The 25432-nt window shown below is 38.4% G+C and overlaps 1 protein-coding gene across 2 annotated transcripts in view; it reads left to right on the forward strand.

Annotated features, from left to right (window-relative positions):
• LOC120531133 (pituitary tumor-transforming gene 1 protein-interacting protein-like) overlaps window positions 1-25143 on the forward strand; it is a 67140-nt gene extending 41997 nt beyond the window's left edge. For both annotated transcript variants that reach the window (XM_039756262.1, XM_039756263.1), the window contains exons 5-7: window positions 16446-16511; window positions 17306-17352; window positions 23468-25143. In XM_039756262.1, the coding sequence (XP_039612196.1) occupies window positions 16446-16511; window positions 17306-17352; window positions 23468-23511 (157 nt within the window). In that variant the 3' untranslated portion in view covers window positions 23512-25143. The remainder of the gene's footprint in view (window positions 1-16445; window positions 16512-17305; window positions 17353-23467) is intronic.
• The last annotated feature ends 289 nt before the right edge of the window (window positions 25144-25432 follow it).

Below are 25432 nucleotides of genomic sequence, written 5' to 3' on the forward strand. Positions count from 1 at the left end.
TACAAAGCTCCTGCAACAGCAGAGGAGAGCCAAGACGTTCCACACACCTACCCAGATGGGCTGCCTCAAATTGGAACTCGAATAATGCTGTGCAGCAGGCAACGCCTCTGCACCACAACAGTTTCGAACCCCAACAAGCCTGACCTAATTTTCTCTCTAGTAGTTTTGACACTTCTGGGGAACTCCTGAGAGCTTCCCCCATCCCCTTTATAATGTGAGCAGCTTTCCCGTGGCAAGCACAAAGGAAGGAGTCCTATCTGCCATTTTTAGAGCTGTGACGTTTTTAGGGTGGCTGGAGTGCCAAACCACTCAAGTTTGCAGTTTAACATCATACCTGGGACAATGTGCACACTACGGCATATTTGTTGCAGTCTGAACATACTATGGGCTTTATTTCTGTTGTAATTGTACATTTAGTGCTTCTGCTAAATTTGTTCTGGTGCTAACCAGATGCAGTTGTGTGTATTATTGGATGATGGCAATAATCTTATCAGTATGATTCTTTACCGCAGGTGAGCAGCAATTGTGTGTAAATTTTCTCCTCCTCCTTCATAACACATGATCTGTCAGTTTGTAGTAACAGCCAAAGAAAGCAAAATTTGAGGACATTACATTTTCAATGATGGCTCTGTAGAGCAGTATGGGAATGAGCTGCTCAGTATTCAGTGTATTTATTTATTTATTTTTGGTTTGTGTTTGTGACCGAGATCATCTTCCCTATTGAGTCTTGGTCATTGTAATATTCATTAATTTGAACAACTCCTTGTCTTTTTTTATAAAGCAAGGTCTGTCAATTCTACTTTATATTTTAACAGTGTGAAGCTGTAAAATGTTTATGGTGCACAAGTTTGGCAGACTTTCATCCTTTTATCTGTACACACTATATCTGTGAATATGCTTATAAGGAAGGTGTTATTTGCAGATTTAAGAATATTGACTATAGTGAACTACAGTGATCCCTCGCTATGTCACGCTTCGACTTTCGCGGCTTCACTCCATCGTGGATTTTAAATGTAAGCATATCTAAATATATATCACGGATTTTTCGCTGGTTCACGGATTTTTGCGGACAATGGGTCTTTTAATTTATGGTACATGCTTCCTCAGTTTGTTTGCCCTGTTGATTTCATACAAGGGACGCTATTGGTGGATGCCTGAGAAGCTACCCAATCGGAGCACGTATTATGTATTAAATAAAACTCCTCAATGATATACGATATGCTTCTTGCGCGGTGCTTCGCACACTTCAAAGCTCTAACAGCCTGTATTGATTTTTGATTGTTTTTCTCTGTCTCTCTCACTCTCTCTGACATTCTCTGCTCCTGACGAGGGGGTGTGAGCAGAGGGGCTGTTTGCACAGTGGCTGTTTGCTTAGAAGATATGAATGCTCCTCTAAAAAATGCTGAAAAACTACCTTCACATTGATCCCTTCATTGCGGCCACTTTATCACGGTGCTTCCCATACTTAAAAGCCCAACAGCCCTATTGATTTTTGATTGATTGCTTGCTTTTCTCTCTCTCGCTGACATTCTCTGCTCCTGATGTGCGCACTCCTTTGAAGAAGAAGATATGCTTGCATTCTTTTAATTGTGAGAAAGAACTGTCATCTCTGTATTGTCATGGAGCACAGTTTAAACATTTGACTAAAGGGTGTTGTTTCATGTCTAGAGGGCTCTAATATCTAATAATGTTAAACGTATTTAGAAGGTCGTAAACAGGTTTTCTGTGCTCTAACTGCGAAAATATTAGATTTATAAATAAATGAATTTCCACGAAGTAGGATTCTTTATCTGTCTGGAGTGGATTAACCGCGATGAACGAGGGTTTACTGTATAACTGTGCGGAGAATATTTATAAACAGTGTGGGAGAGTTTCTAAGGGCTTAAAATATATAAAAATAACCATACAAACATATGGTTTCTACTTCACGGATTTTCACCAATCGTGGGGGGTTCTGGAACGCAACCCCCACAATCGAGGAGGGATTACTGTATAGTTCTTAAACATAGGGTCTTGGGTAAGGGATGAAATACTTCAGCTGTTCCCTAAGTTAAGTGAATACCTTCCTACACAAAAAGTTTGTGTTCTGTGATGATTTTGTTTCAAAGCATTAAAATGTATTTTAGTGTTTTTATGCTATGAAAAGTATTAGATGGGAAAAAAGGAAATGTACATTTTGTGTAAGCATTCCTCACACATTAGTGTTTTGTACAGCCAACTTATCAATCAGTAGTTTTAAATCTTTTCAAAATAAGCATGCATGAATTTTGCACACTGCTTGGCAGTAATTTTGGCTTTATCCTCCAGTTGGCACAAGGTAGTCAAAGGACACTTGTGCATTGTAGGTATCAGGGAATGTCATAATTTTTCACTGATATTGGAAGTGTTGTTGGATATTCAGTTTGTTGGACATGAGTCACTCTATCATTACTTGCATTTGCTTGTGTTTTCACTGGCTGTTCTTTCTGTTTTATCAAGGTGGTGATGAAATGCTGGCCCATAGCATAATCCTACCAATATCATACTTAACTGTAGGTGTGGCAGCTGTTTCATGTGAGCCACATATCTCTTTGAACTTTGGGCAGAATGCTCTGTCATGGTGTCATTTGACTACAAACATTTTTCTCACAACAAAGGTGGGTCATTCTATGCCTTTACGTGGCTCCTTTCAGTACTGGCTTCTTTTATGCCGCCTTCTTATGTTCTAGATACGATTGACTGGTGTGTCTTTACTCCAGTCTAAGCTGCTTTGCTCAGTAGCTCCACTAGAGTGACCATTTTACTCTCAGTGGCTTCATAGCTGTTCTTGTTTGTGAAAGTGCTTTGAGGGGCTAACTTTTCTAGTCAGTGTTTAGGTTGTTTGACCTTGCATTAATATTATTGTAGATGAATCAACAGTATTCACTTGGACAGCTAAACACTTGGATATTTTTTGCACACTTTTACATTTATAGTTTCTTTTTGGAATCCTGTGCAGCCTTTATTTTGACAGCTGTGTGTTCACATGCACAATCTAAAAATTGAGCTCCAACTGTGCTGGGTTTTTTCCCCCCAGAAGATGTGGAGGATATTTTGATGAATGGAGGGAAATCGCATTAATTGTTTCTCATTACGAAAATTGTCACTTGTGTAAACTTGGATCTTCCACAACACAGAGTGAATTGATATCTTTTGTAACTGTAAATTTTTTGCAAGAGAGACTAGAATGTCAGCATATTATTCTGTGAGGCTGCTGTGTGCTTTTGTTGGGCATGCAAATGAGCTGTGATGTACTAAATACACACTCTAAAGCACGGCCGAAAGTATGAGCACACTGAGGAGTGACACCATTGTTTATACGAGTGTGCACTGAAAAACATTATACAGTATATTCATTGTAATGAAATATATGTAATATTAAAATTGCATGTTGAAAAAAAATGTATTGCACCACAGCAGCAGAATTCATGGTAAAAATCAACGGAGCAACAGAAGACCAGTTACCAGAGTTACCTCTGAACGAACAGCAGAGTAAAAGTGACCTGCAGGTAAAAATTGCAAAACCCTGTCCTGATGCATTAAACATTTAACTGTTCTATATACACACACACACACACACACACGCACAGTGCATCCAGAAAGTATTCACAGCACATCACTTTTTCCACATTTTGCTATTTTACAGCCTTATTCCAAAATGGATTAAATTCATTTTTTTCCTCCTTATTCTACACAGAGCACCCCATAATGACAACGTGAAGAAAGTTAACTTGTGCTTTTTCAATATTTTTATATTTAATAAATTTGCAAAAATCTCATGTACATAAGTATTCACAGCCTTTGCCATGAAGCTCAAAATTGAGGTCAGGTGCATCCTGTTTCCCCTGATCATCCTTGAGATGTTTCTGCAGCTTAATTGGAGTCCACCTGTGGTAAATTCAGTTGATTGCACATGATTTGGAAAGGCACACACCTGTCTATATAAGTCCCACAGTGGACAGTTCATGTCCGAGCACAAACCAAGCGTGAAGTCAAAGGAATTGTCTGTAGACCTCCGAGACAGGATTGTCTCGAGGCACAAATCTGGGGAAGGTTACAAAAAAATTTCTGCTGCTTTGAAGGTCTCAATGAGCACAGTGGCCTCCATCATCCGTAAATGGAAGAAGTTCAAAACCACCAGGACTCTTCCTAGAGCTGGCCGGCCATCTAAACTGAGCAATCGGGGGAGAAGGGCCTTAGTCAGGGAGGTGACCAAGAACCCAATGGTCACTCTGTCAGAGCTCCAGAGGTCCTTTGTGGAGAGAGGAGAACCTTTCAGAAGGACAACCATCTGTGCAGCAATCCACCAATCAGGCCTGTATGGTAGAGTGGCCAGATGGAAGCCACTCCTTAGTAAAAGGTACATGGCAGCCCGCCTGGAGTTTGCCAAAAGGCACCTGAAGGAGACTCAGACCATGAGAAACAAAATTCGCTGGTCTGATGAGACAAAGATTGAACTCTTTGGTATGAATGCCAGGCGTCATGTTTGGCGGAAGCGAGGCACCGCTCATCACCAGCCCATTACCATCCCTACAGTGAGGCATGGTGGTGGCACCATTATGCTGTGGGGATGTTTTTCAGCGGCAGGAACTGGGAGACTAGTCAGGATAAAGGGAAAGATGACTGCAGTAATGTACAGAGACACCCTGGATGAAAACCTGCTCCAGAGCGCTCTTGACCTCAGACTGGGGCGACAGTTCATCTTTCAGCAGGACAATGACCCTAAGCACACAGCCAGGATATCAAAGGATTGGCTTCAGAACAACTCTGTGAATGTCCTTGAGTGGTCCAGCCAGAGCCCAGACTTGAATCCGATTGAACATTTCTGGAGAGATCTTAAAATGGGTGTACACCGACGCTTCCCATCCAGCCTGACGGAGCTTGAGAGGTGCTGCAAAGAGGAATGGGCGAAACTGGCCAAGGATAGATATGCCAAGCTTGTGGCATCATATTCAAAAAGACTTGAGGGTGTAATTGCTGCCAAAGGTGCATTGACAAAGTATTGAGCAAAGGCTGTGAATACTTATGTACATGTGATTTCGCAGTTTTTTTTTTACTTTTAATAAATTTGCAAAAACCTCAAGTAAACTTTTTTCACGTTGTCGTGGGGTGTTGTGTGTAGAATTCTGAGGGAAAAAAATGAATTTAATCCATTTTGTAATAAGGCTGTAACAACAAAATGTGGAAAAGGTGATGCGCTGTCAATACTTTATAATATAGTAAAAAAAGAGATTTGACACACGTAAAAAGGTTTGGGGTAACCACCCATATAATATTCCTAGCTGCAAAGGTTTTGTTTTTCATTCAACAGAGTAGTTGATCGTACAGAGTCCAAGACAGAACTGATGAAGGTTGGAAAAGATGGCTGTTTTAAGTGGTCAGACAGGAAGTGATGTAGGGTGACCAGAAGTGATGTTTCTCTGACATGAGCCTGGGTGTCGGAACTGGAAGTGACATTCTTCTGGGCGCCAGGACCAGAAGTGACATTCTTCTGGGCGCCCGGACCGGAAGTGACGTTGTTCTGGGCGCCGGAACAGGAAGTGACGTTCTTGGTTCAGGTTTTGCCGCGACTGGTCTGTAGAAAAAGCTGGAGAAGGTTTAATGCACCCTGCCCTCCCCTGGCCTGGAGTGAAATTACCTTTAGTTGGTCTACACAACATCCCCCTATTCGCATGTGTATGACAATAAAATATATATAATATATGAGTGCTGGGCGGTATGACAAATTATACATCAAGGTATTTTTCAAAATTATACCAGTTTCACAGTATTCAAAGGTATTTTATTCCCATGTATGAGTGGATGTTAACCACATTTTCCACTGCAGTAGACTGGCTAAGAATAACCTATTCCACTGTCATGAGAACTGTACATTGTACAGAAAAACATTTAATAAGCACACAAATATTAATACAGGTTTGCATGGCCAAATAAAGTGATAGTTTTCAAGGGGGTGGAATCACATTGCATGACAGATGCAGTCAAAATATAGAGCCTTTTTTATTGAATTTTGCAAACAACTTAAACAAAAATTTGACAACATATTTTCAACCATCCATAGAGGCATTTAGACGCAAGTCAAATATCCAGAGGTGCTTGTCAAAAGTTGTATTACACTGAACATGTCTTGGAAAAGGAATAAATAGTATTTTTTGTAAACCAGCTACACTTTGTTAATGTTAACAACCTCTGTCCACTGACACGTTAAAGTGGCTTTTTAAACAACTTAACCATCAGTAAAACTGCATAATATTTAAACTAATAAATAATAACAATAAAATAAATAATAGCGCAACTTCCAGTAATACTACTATTCAAGACTTCAAGCCCAGGTGCATTACACAGTATTCACCAAATCAAAATAAAGCAAGTGCAACTTGGTGATAAAATCTTCACCAGCTAAACCATCATTAAGGCAAACTGCATTAATATGGACCTTGCTTCAAGCTAAGGTATATACATAAAAAATAAAACTGCAACTTGGATTTATTTGTGGTATAGTCCTACGGAAGCGTATTAGGGCCACAGTGAATTAAAAAAAAAAAATACAGACAGTGAAGAAAAAAAAACTGTTGAAGAAAGTTGACATGTTGACTTTATTCTCGCCATTTATGTCGAGATTAAAGTCGACATTTCCACTTTATTCTCATGGTTTATTTTGTCATTAAAGTAGAATGTCGTAAACTAAACTTCACCACACGATAAACGTCTTATACTAGTTATAAACTTAGACAATGGAATGTTCAGAACTTTAATAAATCTTCGTTATACATGTTTAATTATGCCGTCAATTTAGGGTTGCACCCATCCCAGCAAGTATTGTGTGCGAGGCAGGAGCAAATCATGAATTGGGCGCCAGCATATCACAGGGTGAATACAAGCAATACATACATTAGCAGGGTCAATACTGTATATTAGAGCAAAACCCCACATCCTACATGACATTGAAAGGAAACTGAAGCATGCCGAGTAAACCCAGGGAACACCTGGGACCCCCTTGCTGCGAGGCAGGAGTGCAATCTCCACACCACTGTGCCCCCACATGATTATCTTGGCATTCTAAATGTTCAGAGAGCAGGAATATCATGAAATTAATGTATTCTGTGTGGTGATCGCTGCCTGCGCCTCCTCTTAGTGCAAGAGGAAATCCATTTAAGAAGCACATAGCGATTAACATGGGTCGGGGAACACAACACAAAGCATTTAATAAGCTACATAACTTGTGACGGTGTTTGAGAAAATCTAGTAAATATTCATTTTAAGATGAAGTTTAGTTTATGATGTTCTACTTTAATGACAAATTATGAGAATAAAATCAACATGTCGACTTTAATCTTGACATAAGCGTCGAGAATAAAGTAGAAATGTTGAGAATAAATTCAACATGTCATCACACTATTACACCGTACCTAGGTACATTACACAGTATTGGAAAAAAAAAATAAACAAGTACAACTTGGCTTGCAGTATTATCCAGTAGTATAGAAACAGTATTCACACGTTTGAAAATAATGGTCCACATCCAACATTTTCAAACCAAAGTATCTCCAGACAACAGACACGGCTCCTTTTTTGGCAAAAGTTCTTCTATGTCATCATGTTCAACTTTATCGCCTGCTACAGCTTCAGTTTCGGAATGTTCTCTGTCCATTTTCACTGTTCAGTACCTCCACTAATGCATGTACGCCATTGCATGTGTTTAGTGGTGCAGCAGTGAAAATGGTGCCCCCCTTAAACAGTTTCCCGCTGCGCCACGTTCCGAACGTTGTTTAGGCAATGTAAACCAGTGTTGCGGCATAAGAAAAATCCATATCATAACAAAAATAAAAAAAAATTTGTTTTGGTATAAACCGGTATACCGCCCAGCACTTGTATAATAAATAAAGACACACAACGTCCCTTAGATTTCTTTTAATGTTTTAGAATTTAGAAATAAGATTCCTCTCAATGTTGTGTATTGACTTGCTTGCAAATCTTGCATATGGACTTACGTATGTCTAGTGGTTTTCTGCCCCCATTATCTAGAAAGCCAACGTAGTTCTAGATGCCACTCCAGCTACTTGTTTAGTCAAATCAGCATGCTGGTGAAGTCTCAGACCTGTGAGTGGATGGAAACAAGTTTAGATACAACTTTCAACATGTGTTGGAAGCACATTCTTAATATAGCCTGTAGAATCGATTTCTAAGAAAAATTAGTGCTAATGTCATTTAAAAATGTTAAATTCAATATTCAATTCAAGGAGAGAAAAAAAGAAAAAGTAAATTTAAAAAAAAGTGTTTTTTTTTCTCTCCTGCTGCTATGAATGGAAGATAGGTTTTTGCAGTTCCTCAAAGACAGATTGTGTGGAGCACACAGTGAAGAGAAGGTAAATCATGTCGAGAGGGGCCTTGATTTGAGGATCTGAATAAAAACCATACAGAAAGAGCTAGACCGAGAACAAGAAACTAAGAAATGAACAGAGATCCAAATGTATAAAGGGCACCCCATCAACTTCTTACCATCATTATTAACCTGGAAGCTTGAGGCTAACTGTATAGATTATAATATGCAAGCCTTCGAGGTAACTTGGGCCACTACAACTTGCCTGACGAAGGTCCTTTTCACCTTTGTGTTTTGTACAAGTCAAATTGCTTAGTTTAGGTCATTCTCTGTTGTTACAAGCTACCTATTTTGTTTATTTGCACCTCCAAGATGCCTATCAAATAGTAGCATAAAAGATGCTTTATTTAATAAAAACAAACAGTGTCTGTATATTTGAGGGCTTTTTCAGGGTAACAAAGGGCTGTTTCCTCTCTCCAGGGTCCTCGTGCATAACGGCATGCGTAGAATTCACAGTAAAACATGACATACGGACCAAAGCGGAAATGTGCGTATGCACAAAAAAAATCCCGATGCATAAATGTGTGTACGCCAACTTCCACATTCTTCCGCTACATAAATCCCGATCAACGTGAAAAGTAACGTACGTGCACACGCCTGCTGCCACTTCCCAACTCCTCCCAGAATTACACCTCTTTGAATATGCAAATCAATATAAATAGCCCTTAAGCTCTGTGTTCTGTGAAAGGCAATGGCAAAAACACGGGGGAAAATAGAAGAATTTCAGTGAATACCAAGGTGAAGCAAGGAAAAACTTACAATTTGTTGGTTTAAACAGTGGTATAAACAAAAAAAGGAAGTTGATTGAGTGACATAATGTCGGAGAAACTCAAACTCAAGTTCACAAAGTAGTACAGTGCCAAAATAAAAAACAAGTTGTCGGATATCAGTCGCCATGAAAAGGCTAGTCGTATCCCACCGTCTTATGAAAGTGTCATATAAAAGCTTAGTACAGAGAAAAGGAAAAATAAAATACGGACACAGTGGGGTGAATAAAGCTCATGTCAACTTTAATCTTGAAATTTTCACTTTAATCACACAGTTTATTTTTTCATTAAAGTAGAAGATAATAAACTTCATCTTAAAATAGTTTAATTTACTAGTTTCTCAAATACCATCGTAACTAAAGTAGCACGTTAAATGCTTTGTATTGTATGTATTCCATATGTGTGAATCGCTGTGAATCAGCTTTCTCTTCTTCCAACAGGACATAGAATCCATTACCTTCGTAATTTTACACCTCTCTGAATAATTTAAATACTGAGATGTATACTTGATATCATTTTCATGATGATGGGAATTAAGGCATGTGTTAAACATGGAAACACGGTGGCGCAGTGATTATGATGAACTGGAGCCTTGGCCAGGGATTGTTCTTGCCTCACGTAAGATGCTTGCTGCGCCGTGTGCAACCTTCAATGAAATAATTTATTGCAGCATTACTGTCTCTTTCAAACATACTAACCACCAATTCCTGTACTTTTCTTTCTCCAAGTACCCAATTGCCACGCAGTCAGCTCTGCAATAGATGTTAAGCCATCTGTAAGCTTAGAATGCCGATTCTTCAAAACTGGTAAAGAACATTGAAATATTTTCGTTGTACATGTTTAATTATTCTATCCATATATCCATCCAGTGTCGCGTCAGCCCCAGCAAGAATACACTGCAAGGCTGGAACAATACCTGAATGGGGCGCCAGCTCCTTGCTAGCACTGCAACACTGTGTCCTCACATGTTTAATTAACAATATAGATTATTTAAATGATGTTAACATTTTATCTGTATAATGTAATAAACCTATTTTGCTCCATTTTATATTAAAACTAGAAAAATACCCGCTCTTCGCAGCGGAGAAGTACTGTGTTAAAGAAGCAATGAAAAAGAAAGGGAAACATTTTGAAAATAACGTAACATGATTGTCAATGTTATTGTTTTGTCACTGTTGTGAGTGATGAGTGTTGTTGTCATATATATATATATATATATATATATATATATATTTACACACACACAAACATATATATATATATATATATATATATATATATATATATATATATATATATATATATATATATATATATATATATATATATATATATATATATACATACATACACACACACATATATAAACATATATATACATATACATACATATCTACATATATACACACACAGCTATTTCAGATCAGTGCAATATGCTGTTTGTTAAAACGGATGACACCCACTCTTACGCAAGTCTCGTGGATATTATGAACTATCGATTTGTTCAAGTTCTATTTAAATTTTAAATAGAAGGAATTTTTATTTAGTCGACAGAAATATCTTTGGTAGGAATGGTAAAACAGACAGGAATATTATTCCTGAATAAATCAACTCAAACCTTAAACAACTTATAATATTTTGCTCTCCATAAAAATATATCCTGTCTAAATTATACAAGTTAGAAATAAAGTAAACATTAAAAGAACAAACATTCAAATTTCTTTACTCTTATGTAATTTTATATTTTATAAAAATAAACTTAGATTTTAAATATCCCAAAAGATTTTGCTCTCCATAAAAATATATCCTGTCAAAATTATACAAATTCAAATATGAACATGCTGCATAACAAAACCTAGAAATATAAATAAAATGTGTTCCTTTCAGCAATAACAAATCAAATCATTCAGTTGTCTTTGCTCATATGTCATTTTAGAGCTGGACGCCTGGCATCTTTTTGGCAACAGGTTCGTTTCTGTTTGGTGTGAGGTTCTGTGTTGTGGAGATTCTCAGGATGGATTGCAGGTGCTCATCAGTGAGGCGACTCCTGTGTGCTGTTTTGTTAGTCTTTATCACTGAGAAGAGCTTCTCACACAGATATGTGCTACCAAACATGCACAAGGTTCGAGCCGCATGTAGACGGACTTTTTGTTCTTCAAAGTCACCAAAGCGCCGTGCAAACTCAGTGCGCTCAGTTTATCAGCAAAGTGCGATTTGGGAACACCGTAGTGACGACTTGGTTTAACATTACTTGGTAATAGGGAAAGTGGGGCAAGTGGTTGTGTCTCCCATAAAAGCAGCCTCAATTGAAATCACTTTGTGATTGTGCACGGTAAAACGTCCGCTGAAGTGTCAGATTCTTATTTAATTCTTCTGCTTTCTGTATCTTCTGCATTGCATTCAGGTCTTTCAGGTTACCCTGATGTTTTGTTTTATAGTGCCGTCTTAGATTAAATTCTGTAATTACAGCCACATTAGCTCCACAAATGAGACACACGGGTTCAGTAAACATATACTCAGCCTCCCATCGGTTTTAAAGGCTCTATTTTCAGAATCAACTTTTCTCTTCAGCATCGTGTGAGCTAGCTTCGCAATAACTTGCAGCATCTTAAGGTAGACTTGATTAACGCGTAACTGTTTGGCAAGGCAGCTGAAGCGCTGCATTATGGGATCTGTAGTTTATTGTGTTACCAGCGCTTCATATACCCGGCTTTAATAACAATAATACAGTATATAAAATGATCTCGCGGGCGGATATAATTACGCCGGGCGGATGTGGCCCGCGCCCTTGAGTTTGACACATATGGACTAAATAGAACTTGAAAAGATATATTTTTTCAAATGTGATCGCAATTCAGATAGAGTTGACGCCAAGCACTACAGCCTGCATGCCTCAATAAGTCATCCTCCCTTGCCCTTACTTTTTACCGCTCATCTAATGAATACACTGAGTATGGCTTTACCAAAACAATCACTGATGGCTAATAAAGTATCCATTATTCGAGTATGTAGATCGGATATATATATATATATATATATATATATATATATATATATATATATATATATATATACATATATATATACCCGCGATCGCAGCGAGAAGTAGTGTGTTAAAAAGCTAGAAAAGAAAAGGGAACATTTTAAAAATAACGTAACATGACTGTCAATATACAGTATTTGTTTTGTGAGTGTTACTGAGTGTTGCTGTCATCAAGGATTTGATTATCATTATTTCTTTCAATCAGGTTCGTATTTGTAGGATGTGTTGTGTTCAAGTTACATTCCGTGTTTGTCAATCGCTGTAAAGATAACAGGTTTCATTCATCGATTCGTTTCTTACTGCATCAATAAACAGCTCGTCTTCTTCTTTATCTGAGACCTGACACACTGCATGCACGGGTTTTTTTTACACTGTCTTCCTTTAGCGGGACATTGACTTTTTCCAACGTGTGCTTTGTTTCCGCAGTAGTTGGATTTATGAATATGCTTGTATGTATGAGACGCTTCATATTTTTGCTGCCTTTTCAATTGTGTAATTCGGTTTTGTTCAGCTCTTTGGAACTGTTGCCTTTTATCTGTGCACTGCGTCAGTTCACGTGAGCCACTCGGTGTACATGCATCGAAGGTTCCCAGCTGTGCCATCTCGTGCTATGTCCATGGCTGTATTTAATGTTACCTTAGTCCTGGCACTTAAAACTTTCTCTCGCAGTTTCGCTGAGTTTGTGTCAAACACCACCCTGACCATCTCATCTTCCTCTCCATAAGCACAGTCCTTCACCCGTGAATATTTACCCGTGGCAGTTTGCTATTTGATTGCCGCTGACGGACGGCCTTATATGGGCAGGCACTAAATTACAAACGCCAGCGCAGCCTGTCTATGAACTTAATTTAAAGTGTAGGTTTACATCGTACTTTGTTTCCGAAGTAGCAGAACTCATGAATATGGTTGTATATGTCACTCGCTCGCTTCTTATTGTTTCGCTGCCTTCTCAATTATATAATGCATGTTTTCTTCAGCGCTTTTTGAGGTCTTCCTGGTTTTCTATGTACTGCGTGATTACGTGGGAGGCGTGATGATGTCACACGAAACTCCGCCCCCAAGGCGTTGAAGCTCATCTCCATTACAGTAAATGGAGAAAAACTGCTTCCAGTTATGACCATTACGCGTAGAATTTCGATATAAAACCTGCCCAACTTTTGTAAGGAAGCTGTAAGGAATGAACCTGCCAAATTTCAGCCTTCCACCCACACGGGAAGTTGGAGAATTAGTGATGAGTGAGTGAGTGAGGGCTTTGCCTTTTATTAGTATAGATGATATCGTCATATGTAAATTCGTGCTAAAGTGATATAACTATCGTAAGTTTACAGTGAGGTAACTGTACTTATAAGTACAAGCAGTTCTACAAGGAGCACTTGATGGACGGACTGATTGCATTTATTGTTCTTGGGATTAAACTTTTTCTGAACTGCGAGGTCCGTACTAGAAAGTCTCTGAAGCGTTTGCTGTATGGGAGCAGTTCAAATAGACAGCATGGTTGAGGCAGCTTGATGCTGTATACTGATAATTCTCTTTCTGATCAGCTACTGTAGATCTGTGACTTCACACTCAGATACAGTGATATACAGTGGGATGCAAAAGTTTGGGCAACCTTGTTGATAGTCGTTATTTTCCTGTATAAATCGTTGGTTGTTATGATGATAAATATCAGTTAAATATATCATATAGGAGACACACACAGTGATATTTGAGAAGTGAAATAAAGTTTATTGGATTTACAGAAAGTGTGCAATAATTGTTCAAACAAAATCAGGCAGGTGCATAAATTTGGGCACCACAAAAAAGAAATGAAATCAATATTTAGTAGATCCGCCTTTTGCAGAAATTACAGCCTCTAAACGCTTCCTGTAGGTTCCAATGAGAGCCTGGATTGTGGTTGAAGGTATTTTGGACCATTCCTTTTTACAAAACATCTCTAGTTCATTCAGGTTTGATGGCTTCCGAGCATGGACAGCTCCCTTTAACTCACACCACAGATTTTCAATTATATTCAGGTCTGGGGACTGAGATGGCCATTCCAGAACGTTGTTCCTCTGCATGAATGCCTTAGTGGATTTTGAGCAGTGTTTCGGGGTCGTTGTCTTGTTGAAAGATCCAGCCCCGGCGCAGCTTCAGCTTTGTCACTGATTCCTGGACATTGGTCTCCAGAATCTGCTGATACTGAGTGGAATCCATGAGTCCCTCAACTTTGACAAGATACCCAGTCCCTGCACTGGCCACACAACCCCACAGCATGATGGAACCAACACATTTTACTGTAGGTAGCAGGTGTTTTTCTTGGAATGCTGTGTTCTTTTTCCTCCATGCATAACGCCCCTTGTTATGCCCAAATAACTCAATTTTAGTTTCATCAGTCCACAGCACCTTATTCCAAAATGAAGCTGGCTTGTCCAAATGTGCTTGATCATACCTCAAGCGGCTCTGTTTGTGCTGTGGGCGGAGAAAAGGCTTCCTCTGCATCACTCTTGTATACAGCATCTCCTTGTGTAAAGTGCGCGAATGGTTGAACGATGCACAGTGACTCCATCTGCTGCAAGATGATGATGTAGGTCTTTGGTGCTTGTCTGTGGGTTGACACTGACTGTTCTCACCATTCGTCGCTTCTGTCTGTCCGAAATCTTTCTTGGTCTGCCACTTCGAGCCTTAATGAACTGAGCCTGTGGTCTTCCATTTCCTCAATATGTTCCTAACTGTGGAAACAGACAGCTTAAATCTCTGGGACAGCTTTCTGTATCCTTCCCCTCAACCATGATGGTGAACAATCTTTGTCTTCAGGTCATTTGAGAGTTGTTTTGTTACCCCCATGTTGCTACTCTTCAGAGAAAATTAGAGGAGGAGGGAAACTTACAATTGACCCCCTTAAATACTCTTTCTCATTATAGGATTCACCTGTGTATGTAGGTCAGGGGTCACTGAGCTTACCAAGCCAATTTGAGTTCCAATAATTAGTTCTAAAAGTTTTGGAATCAATAAAATGACAACGGTGCCCAAATTTATGCACCTGCCTGATTTTGTTTGAACAATTATTGCACACTTTCTGTAAATCCAATTAACTTTATTTCACTTCTCAAATATCACTGTGTGTGTCTCCTATATGATATATTTAACTGACATTTTTTATCATAACAACCAACGATTTATACAGGAAAATAATGACTATTAACACGGTTGCCCAAACTTTTGCATCCCACTGTAAATACTTCAAGTGGTGCAGTGAGAGTAATATGGAAAAAGATGATCTGCTCTGGCAACCCCTAACTGGGGCAGTTGAAAGAAGGTGGTGCAGTGAGAGTAACAATGCTAAAGCAGCTATGGCATTTGTAATAGTTTGGCAATTCCGTGGACAATTTTATTGTTACAGGTTAATTACAATCAGATGCCTTAAACTAATAAACAATATGCGGTTAATTTCAGTGTACATGATAAAGCCGCGGCAGGGATGTGGATCTAAAAAAAGAAAGATAAACTAAACTGGAACAAAAGCACTGCTTTGATGATGGGTGCCAACAGTTTGCAAAACTGAGCGAATATCTTGTGTATGCCAAGGATTGAGCTAGTGTGCAAATGTGCGTGGCTTTACTCCAAGTTTAGTTTTTTATACATCGCGATGTGAGCATGTAAACGGCCGTACACAACATTTTTGCGTGCACGCACCGTTTATACACAAGGCCAGTGGTCTGCAGCTGTCTTGCTTTCCCAGTATTATAGCTTCATCTTAGTTGTCAGTATTCCTCCTCCCTTTACTCTCAGCACATATTGCAACTCTGATCTCATTCCTAACTTTTAAAGGGCCACTGCACAAGTGCTGCTTGCCGCATTTGTCTCTACAGAGGTACACAATTATTTCACACCTGGGAATGTCTGCTGCAGTTCACATGGGATACATTTAAGATGTGACAATGTTGCAGAAGCTCTTGATCCAGAACCAAATGGCAGTTTAAAATTACAGCCAGCTTCCATTACATGTGTATTTTGGATATCCTGTTTAAATATAGTTACTGTATACTTTGTTGCATTAGTCTGTGTGCTTGCACAGGTATTTTGAATATAGGTATTGCATGCAAATAGCATCCATCTATAAAATTAAGATTAAAAATTAACTATCATTGTAAAAATGTCATTGCTTGAGTATTTTTCAGACAGATGCATGATATTGCACAGATGTAAAAGTAAGAGTTTGATTTCAATATATTTTTTTTTTTTTTACATTTTTAACTAGACCTGATAAGGATGAAGAAAAAATGAAGCGTCAAAATGAGCAAAGGAAAATTCGTCAGGAGGAAAGGTAAGCTGAATCTAAAGGATGCAAGAAGCTATAATACATGAAATTATATTTGATCATATGATTATATACATAAGTAGTGGAAAGCCCCTGATTTTTTTTGGTGTATCTTATAAAATACAACCCCTGATCAATGTTACACCATTATATCAACGTGTGCTAAAGCCTAATTGCTTCTGAATCGTCACTTATTTTTTTTTATAAACACATAAAAGCTCGCAAGACTGTCACAGAGGGGGCTAAAACTCTACAAATACTAAACATGCCTTGAGCTACTCCACTGTAAAGTAGGTTCCATCTACAGTCTTTGAAAGGGGACACCTGCTTCAGACCTCTGTACACTTTTACTATAAAATTGTGTTTTGCAATAACCATCAACAAAAGACAATTCTCTCAGAAAAGCACGAATGTTTTACTTATCGGCAATTTTATATAGCCTGTTAAGAGTACATAGCTCAAGTGACCTATGATCCTATTATTACAATGACAAATATTGTTTACAGAAAAGCACCTTGTTAGTTACATGGTACTCTGATACACCTGATTAACTGATGGTACTATAACTGAGGCCCATTAAGACATTTCCTGGGTGAAGCTGGGTACCACAGCTAGTGTGTGTATATTTTCTCATTTCAGTTTCTTGTGGAAATGTACAGCTTGTTCAGTGTTTATCTTCAAACCTTTATATTTGTTCTCTTTTAGTCTGGTTTAATAGGCATATTGTAAAGTATGATACCACTGTGTTAAGTTCTATTTTATGAACTTGTGTCATTGTATTTTTCTCTGTATCCCTTCAGAAAAAATGAGATGAGAATGAGACATGAAGAAATCCGGAAGAAATATGGTAAAGTTTTTTTTAATATTCTTTTTACATATATTGGAGAGATGCCTGTTGCATATATTCTACTTTCCATATCCCTGCTATTCAAAACACTCCTGCATAACGTATTGTATCAACATTTCGATTAATTTAGGTGTACGGTATTCAATTTAAAGTATTTTTAGTTAGAATCAATGCTTGTTAAACTTGATATGGTGCTCCATTTTTTTGTCTTCAATTTTAACTTTTATGTAGTGATCTTCATAATAGTTTACAGGCTCATTTCATTAATGGCAGCAGTAATACCTTTTAAAGTCTTAAACATATTTTGTGATGAAGGGCAAATTTAAGTAGCATAAATTTAAAGAAGATACACCAAATTTCTCATGTATTTCATGTGCACTTTAGATCAAACTGTGTATCTACTACTTTAAAATGCAGACAATAGTATTTACTGTTGTTAAACTGAAGCTGACTAGTGGAGTAAGAGTTTACTGAAGTACAAGCGTGTAACTTCTTTGAGCAGGCAACATCTACATCTCCAGAGCTTAGGTCTAAGGATAAGGAATTAAGGATTTGGGGTAAGGATTATGCCAATATGAGCACAGTTGCATCCTTTCAAGTCTCCCTCCTAAAAAGGGAATAAAATTCAAAAATTGTTTCATATAGAAAATGCAGTACCTTTTGAAAACACAGTTTGTTTTCTGACTTGGAAAAATAGCAATTGTCTACGGACTTGCCATGAATACACAGACACATTTAATTGCCTGTGTAACTACTGCTGATATTTCATGTCATTCTCTTGAAAAGAGAAGAAAACAGTAAGGCCAATCAATTCCAGTCATTTCCTTTTCTTGCTTCTGAAAGGTTTAAAGAGTCAGTTTTGAATCGGTGAATATCAAAACTGGATAAGGTGTTTATGATGTGATGTGTCTGATGTGAATGCCCCAGCAATAAAGAGGATGATAGCCTCTGCCTTAAAAGGTTGAGGGCAGAGTATGTACATCTTAGAGGGAAATAATATGCTGACTGCACACAGATACATCGTCATGCTGGCAGTAAACTGCTTTCAGTATGTTCACGATGTATAAATTACAGAAATAATAAATTTTGTGTGTTAGGTATCCTTCTATATAAAAGCGGTCGGGATTGTCCTTCCGTCCCGTGAGTGCTACGCAGGCGCGGAGTTTCACACACGCCCCGTCCATTTTGCAATGCATGATGGGATTTGTAGTTTCGTTTTTCCATGTAAAAGATGATTTTCTACTCCAGACTGTGCGATATCATCTTCTTCTTTCTTACTATATAAAAGTGGTCGGGATTGTCCTTCTGTCCCGTGAGTGGAAAGCGTAGCTGTATTCCGCTTATCACAGACTTACTACTTGCAGTTTGCGGTACAAAGCGACATGATGTGAGCAGAGTTCTGGTGCTCCCATCGTTCCCTTGCTTTTGTGCGCGATGCGCTGGAGAAATTGACAAAATTATGTCTCTGGAAATAATTAATGTTGATGGAGTACAAATGCCTCACCGCGTAGTAAATATCAGGGGGCTTCAAAAAGGCGACCTCAATATAGAAAAAAAGTTTACATTTATTCACAAAAATAACAGAAACTACGAGTATTAAAGTAATACTGCTCAAATGCAATATAACCAAATTGAGTTTGTATAAAATATCAAATTGATCTACATATTGAATTGCCTTAAGAAGTGGTCATCTTAAGAAGTGGTCATCTTAAAAGTCGGTCGCCTTAAAAGGCGGGTCAGCCTAGTATTATTCTAAAGATTGTATTTCAAGAAATTTACATACATTATGTAACACACATCAGACTGTCAAGTGCAGCATTCTATAATACCTCAAAAACTGGTAAGAAGATACTGAGGCAATTTGGCAAAGTTTAAAAAAACAAAAATAAACAGGTTCCGTTGCATAATGTACGATTCTATATTATTCTTATGAATTGTTTTGCATTTTTAAGAGGACAGTTTCCCCAGTTGGCATCTTATTCTAAATTTTCCTACGTTAAATGCATTTTTGTTCAAAGGTCTTAGTAAACCTCTTTGTTAAATTGCAGTGTTAACGTATTTGATGCAAGATGATAGGTGGAAAGTACATTTGAATCTTTTCTTTTTAATGATGATGTGTTTGGAAACAGTGCAGAAGCTGAGTTTCACTTAAGATTGTCACATACAGTGCACTATATACTGTAGACAGAAGAGTACCTTTTTCAAAGTTGCCCCTTAGTTTTGCTAGAGTGTTACTTAGATGTTTTTGAGTGTTGTTTGTAGAACTGGTTGTATGCTGCTGTTTTTTGTAACAATGGTGGAAGGTATGGGAAAGGTTGGGAAAACTGCTAGCCTTTGTACACACAACAGGGTGTAAGTAAATGCTTTCTGGTTAGCCAACCTCTTGGTGATTAATACAGAAATATGTAAAAGCAAAGTAACAAAATACTTTTGGTTTTGTTTTAGTTTATTGTTGTTTCTAGTATATGTGAATGTGTTAGTTGCTTTTTTTAATACAATATATAAATATTTCGTGGACAAACCATTGTGTTTCCTCATGCCAGTCCCAAACCCGGATAAATGGGGAGGGTTACATCAGGAAGGGCATCTGGTGTAAAATTTTGCCAGATAAATATGTGGAGAATATCACTTTCCATACCAGATTGGTCAAGGCCTGGGTTGTTAACGGCTGCCACCAGTACTGTTAGCCAAAAGGGTGCTAGCAGAAATTGGGCTACTGTTGGCCGAAGGAGGAGAAGAAGAGGGGGGAAGACGTATCTGGAGGCAGGAGGAGAGGAGGAAGGTAAAGAGAGTAGAACTGAGGGTTGGAATTTTGAATGTTGGCAGTATGACTGGTAAGGGGAGAGTAGACGAGTACAAGGAGATAAGGCGTAAGGTGAAGAGAGAGGTGGCGAAGGCTAAAGAACAGTTGTATGAGAGGTTGAACACTAAGGAGGAAGAAAAGGACCTTTACCGATTGGCTAGACCAGGGGTGGGCAAATCTTTTGGCTCAGGGGCTACATTGACTTTTAAAATTTGACAGATGGGCCGGGCCAGCACTAGATGCATACATATCAAATATAAACATAAAAAAGGCATTACATTGTTAATATTTACATTCACTTTTAGTGGGAACAGTGTTGTTGATCACCCTTTTTTGCCAGTGCATCGAAGTCTGGTGTTAGTTTTATTGTGGCAATTCTCAGAACAGATCTGAGGTGTTCATCGCTCAACTGGGATCTGTGGGGTGCTTTGTTGGTGTTCATCACACTAAAAGTCTGTTCACACACATACGTAGAGCCAAACACCACCAGCATACTGTGTGCCATCTTCTGGATGTTTTGAAATGTGGCTGCGCTTAATGAAGCATAAAACTCATCCAGTTTAAGAGAGTTTAACTTCTTTAAGATGGTGTCACATTGGAGATCAATCAGTTCAAATAAAAAGTAATCAAATTACCTCCTGCTCAGGGTTGTCCTCCTTCACCCTCTCCTGGATTCTTTTGAGCAACCCAACGTTTTTTCCAGTCAGATTTGGCAATCCATCTGTGCTAACGTTGGCGAGCGTACTCCAGGGTAACTTGTGCCTATTGATGACCCCCGACACGCTGTCGTACGAGTCCTCTCCCCGCGTTTTCCCCTTTAGAGATTCCATGACCGAAAACTCCTCCGTTATCTCAAAATTGTCATTAATCCCTGTGATAAAAATTAAAAGCTGAGCGGTGTCCTTTATGTCATTACTTTTGTCCAGTGCCAAGGAATATAATGTAAATGACTCCGCTTTTTTGTTTAACTTGCTAGCTAAGTCTTCGTCAATTAGCTCAACACGGCAAGTCACTGTCCTGCATGATAAGCTATTTTTTTCAAATTTGTTCTTGCTCTGAAGACACACGATACCTGCTATCTGTACCATGCACTCTTTGAGAAACTCCCCTTCAGAGAAATGCTTGCTGGTCTTTAGTTGTCCATTCCTTATTAAACACTCGGCACTCACTGTCGACTTTTCTTTGGCCCACTCATTGTTGCAGATTGGTTCAGAGCAGTAGCAGAGTAATAACAAGAGAGTAGCCCTGGCTCCGCAAAATCAAGTCAATGTATCACTGCGCCTAATGCGCCACCTGGTGGAACGCCAGGCATTACAGGACAAGGTCAGATGAATGCAGTCATAATTATGATATGATTTGATTTGGGCAATTCTGTACCAATCTTCGGCGGGCTGGATGTGGCCCATAGAGGTCCATAGTTTGCCCACCCCTGGGCTAGACAGAAGGATTAAGCTGAGGAAGATGTGCAGCAGGTTAGGGTGATAAAGGATAAAGATGGAAATGTACTGTACTCGCAAGCGAGGAGAGTGTGTTGAACAGATGGAAAGAATATTTTGAGAGGCTGATGAATGAGAGAGAGAGAGACTGTTGGATAATGTGGAGACTGTGAATAAGGAAGTACATTGGATTAGCAAGAAGGAAGTAAGGATGGCCATGAAGAGGATGAAGAATGGAAAGGCCGACCCAGATAACGTCCCTGTGGAAGCATGGAGGTGTATGGGAGAGATGGCAGTGGAGTTTTTAACCAGATTGTTTAATGGATTCTTGGAAAGTGAGAGGATACCTGAGGAGTGGAGAAGTGTGCTGGCAGATTAAAGAGGATATGCAGAGCTATAGTAACTACAGGGGGATAAAATTGATGAGCCACAGCATGAAGTTATGGGAAAGAGTAGTGGAAGCTAGGTTAAGATGGGAGGTGATGATTAGTGAGCAGCAGTATGGTTTCATGCCTGGACTGAGCACCACAAATGCGATGTTTGACTCTGATGGTATTGATGGAGAAGTATAGAGAAGGCCAGAAGGAGTTGCATAGTGTCTGTGGACCTAGAGAAAGCATATGACAGGGTGCCTCGAGAGGATTTGTGGTAGTATTTGAGTAAGTCGGGAGTGGCAGAGAAGTGTGACAGTGATGATGTCTTCAGTAGGAGTGACGGATGTATTCAGTTTGGAGGGGGAATCACATCAGGGATCGGCTCTGAGCCCTTATTTGCAGTAGTGATGGAAAAGTTAACAGATGAGACTGTGGACTGTGATGTTTGCTGATGACATAGTGATCTGTAGCAAGAGTAGGGAGCAGGTTGAGGAGACCCTGGAGAGGTGGAGATATGCTCTGGAGAGGAGAGGAATGAAGGTCAGTAGGGAACCAGGCAGAATATATGTGTGTAAATGAGATGGCAAGGGTGGATGATTTTAAATACTTGGGATCAGCATTACAGAGAAACAGGGATTGTGGAAGAAACATGAAAAAGAGAGAATGTAGGCCGGGTGTAGAAGAGTGTTAGGAGTTATTTGTGAGAGACGGGTATCAGCAAGAGTGAAAAGGAAGGTCTACAGGACAGTAGTGAGACCAGCTATGTTAAAACGAGAGACAGAGCTGGAGGTGGCAGAGTTAAAACATGTGAAGATTTGCATTGGGCGTGACTAGGATGGACAGGATTAGAAATGAGTACATTAGAGGGTCAGCTCAGGTTGGACGGTTTGGAGACAAAGCTAGAGAGACGAGACTGCGCTGGTTTGGACATTTACAGAGGAGAGATGCTGGGTACATTAGGAAAAGGATGTTAAAGATAGAGCTGCCAGGCAAGAGGAAAAGAAGGCGGCCTAAGAGAAGGTTTATGAATATGTTGAGAGAGGACATGCAGGTGATGGGTGTGACAGAGCAAGAAGGACAGGAAGATATGGAACAAGATGATCCGATGTGGCAACCCCTAATGGGAGCAGCCAAAAGAAGAAGAATATAATTGTCATGGAATGAGGAAGAAAACAGACAAATAGTGAATTCTAAACTGCCTAAATAAACACACACCTAAATCCTTGAATTTGTGCTGATTCTTTTCTTGCTTTCTAAAAAAAAAAAAAGCAGCTCTACATATTACACAGCTTTACATTGCAAATGTTATTGTTTCTGTATTGCCATTGAAGTAATTTAAGTGCAATGTTTTCTAGTTGCAGTTTGATTTTATTGTATTAAGCTCTTCTCTGTCAGCTTTTATTTATAATAAGTCTTCACAACATTGGTTGATAAAGTGGCTTATTTGCAAATTTACAGTTCTGATGTCGTGTGTTTTATTTATTTATTTTATTTATTTTTAGGACTAACTAAGGAGACTCCATATTCCAGATTTGAAAACAGTTGAATGAAAAATGTGATACCAAAGACTGGATAAACTGGATAACCAAAAAAAGATCTTGTTTTAATCTCATTTAATCACCTACAGTATATTTATAAATTTGCTACTTTGCCTGTCGAGCCTTGTCCATTTTTTTAATCTATATGTTAGCTCATATTAGGACAAAGTTTTGTTTTGTTTTTTAAGACATTAAGTGGTGATTCAGTGAAATTGTACTAATGTGGTGGAACTTCAACAAAAATGTATTCCTAATTCACTTGATGTTTTGAATTTACTTAAATATATTCAATGTACTCAATCAGTTTAAATCAATCTTTTGAGTAATTTTCTTTACCTAAATGAGAGATTACTATGAAGCAGTTACAGAGAGAATGGCTATTTCAGAAGGCTAGTATGGCTTGCTTTTTATTATTACTTTGTATTTACACAGTGACAGTAAATATGTGGGGGAACCCAACTAGTACAGTAATGAAGTGATGTTATGAAGAAATCAGAATATGAACAGCAGGCCTTTATAGCACATGTTTTAATAAACTGGTGACATTTGTTCTGGAAATTTATAGCTCGATAATCCTACATTTAAATGTGTAAGTTATGGTCATTTTCTGTTCCCATTTAGTTGTCCTTTCACAATTTCAGTGATGTACTGATTTAGGACATAATGCTTTATAGGCTTGGATTACATTATTTTAGTAAAGTGCATTTGAGAGAAATGTTGGTCTTGAAAGTTTCTGTGCCTTTTTTTTTATTTTTTTTTATTTTTATATATATATATATATATAAGAAATGTTCATTAAATTCTGTAAACAAAGTTGTATTTCAAGGAGCACGCAGTGTTGGTGTCTGTCTCAGTCTCACCCTTAGCAGAGCTGCATTTATGAGAAATTGGATCCTTTGTACCAGGGGCTGGCTGATGTCCAGAAATGCAAGCAAGATTGAGTTTTGTAGCAGATGTTGAACAAACTTCATATTGCAATGCGAGTCTAGTGAGAGAGTTTTTAAGTATACAGCTACAGCTGTTTTAATAATGATAAGCAGGGTTGAAGATTGACCGTTTCTGTGTCTGTTCCAGTTCTGTTTTTTACAGATAATCCTAAATAAAGCAAGTCTGCTAGATTCATTAACTCAGTTGTGTTCTGTATTTCACGGTGTTGGTTGTTGGCACCAGGACTATACTTCAGTTTATCTAGGAATGTTAGTCAAACTATTTGTTGTTTTTAGGGTACATACTGATAAATACCTTGAAATCAAAGTACGTTGCTCTGATGTCAGAAGCTTTGTTCCCGTCATCTGTAAAATAACATGCATTGAAAAACACTTTTTACAGTGATTAAGTCTATTTTTTTTAATATCAAAATTGAAAAAGTGTTAAATCTGTAATGAACTTTTTTAATAATTTGAAATCTGCATGAACACTTGTGAAGCTTTATACTTTATTTTTATAAATAACTTGGACCTTGTGGTTAAAATAAAACACCAGTTTAGTGGTATGTTGCAAATAAATTTGTTCCAATGATATATGTACAAATAATGAGTGAAAAATATCAGCTCTAGGATCTCATGCACTATCATACAACCCCAAATCAGAAAAGGTTGTGACAGTGTGGAAAATGTGAATAAAAAAATAAAGCAGTAATTTACAAATTTCCCTTAACTTTTATTTCATTGCAGACCGTATGAACACAAGATAATTCATGTTTTTTTTGGTCAGCATCATTTGATTTGTAAATAAGCATCCATTCTTGCCATTCAGGCTTGCAACACATTCTAAAAAAGTCAGGCATTACCAGACATGGAAGAGGAATCCTGGTTCAAAAGCTGACACTAATGTCACACAAAATAAGAGCATAAAGGTACCTGAACTAGTTAACTTAGTCACTGAAGGTGGCCAGAGTCTTACAGCAGGCTTAGAATGTCTGTGGCTGGG

The sequence above is a fragment of the Polypterus senegalus genome, chromosome 6 (genome assembly GCF_016835505.1).
Source record: "Polypterus senegalus isolate Bchr_013 chromosome 6, ASM1683550v1, whole genome shotgun sequence".
NCBI classification, from domain to species: domain Eukaryota; kingdom Metazoa; phylum Chordata; class Cladistia; order Polypteriformes; family Polypteridae; genus Polypterus; species Polypterus senegalus.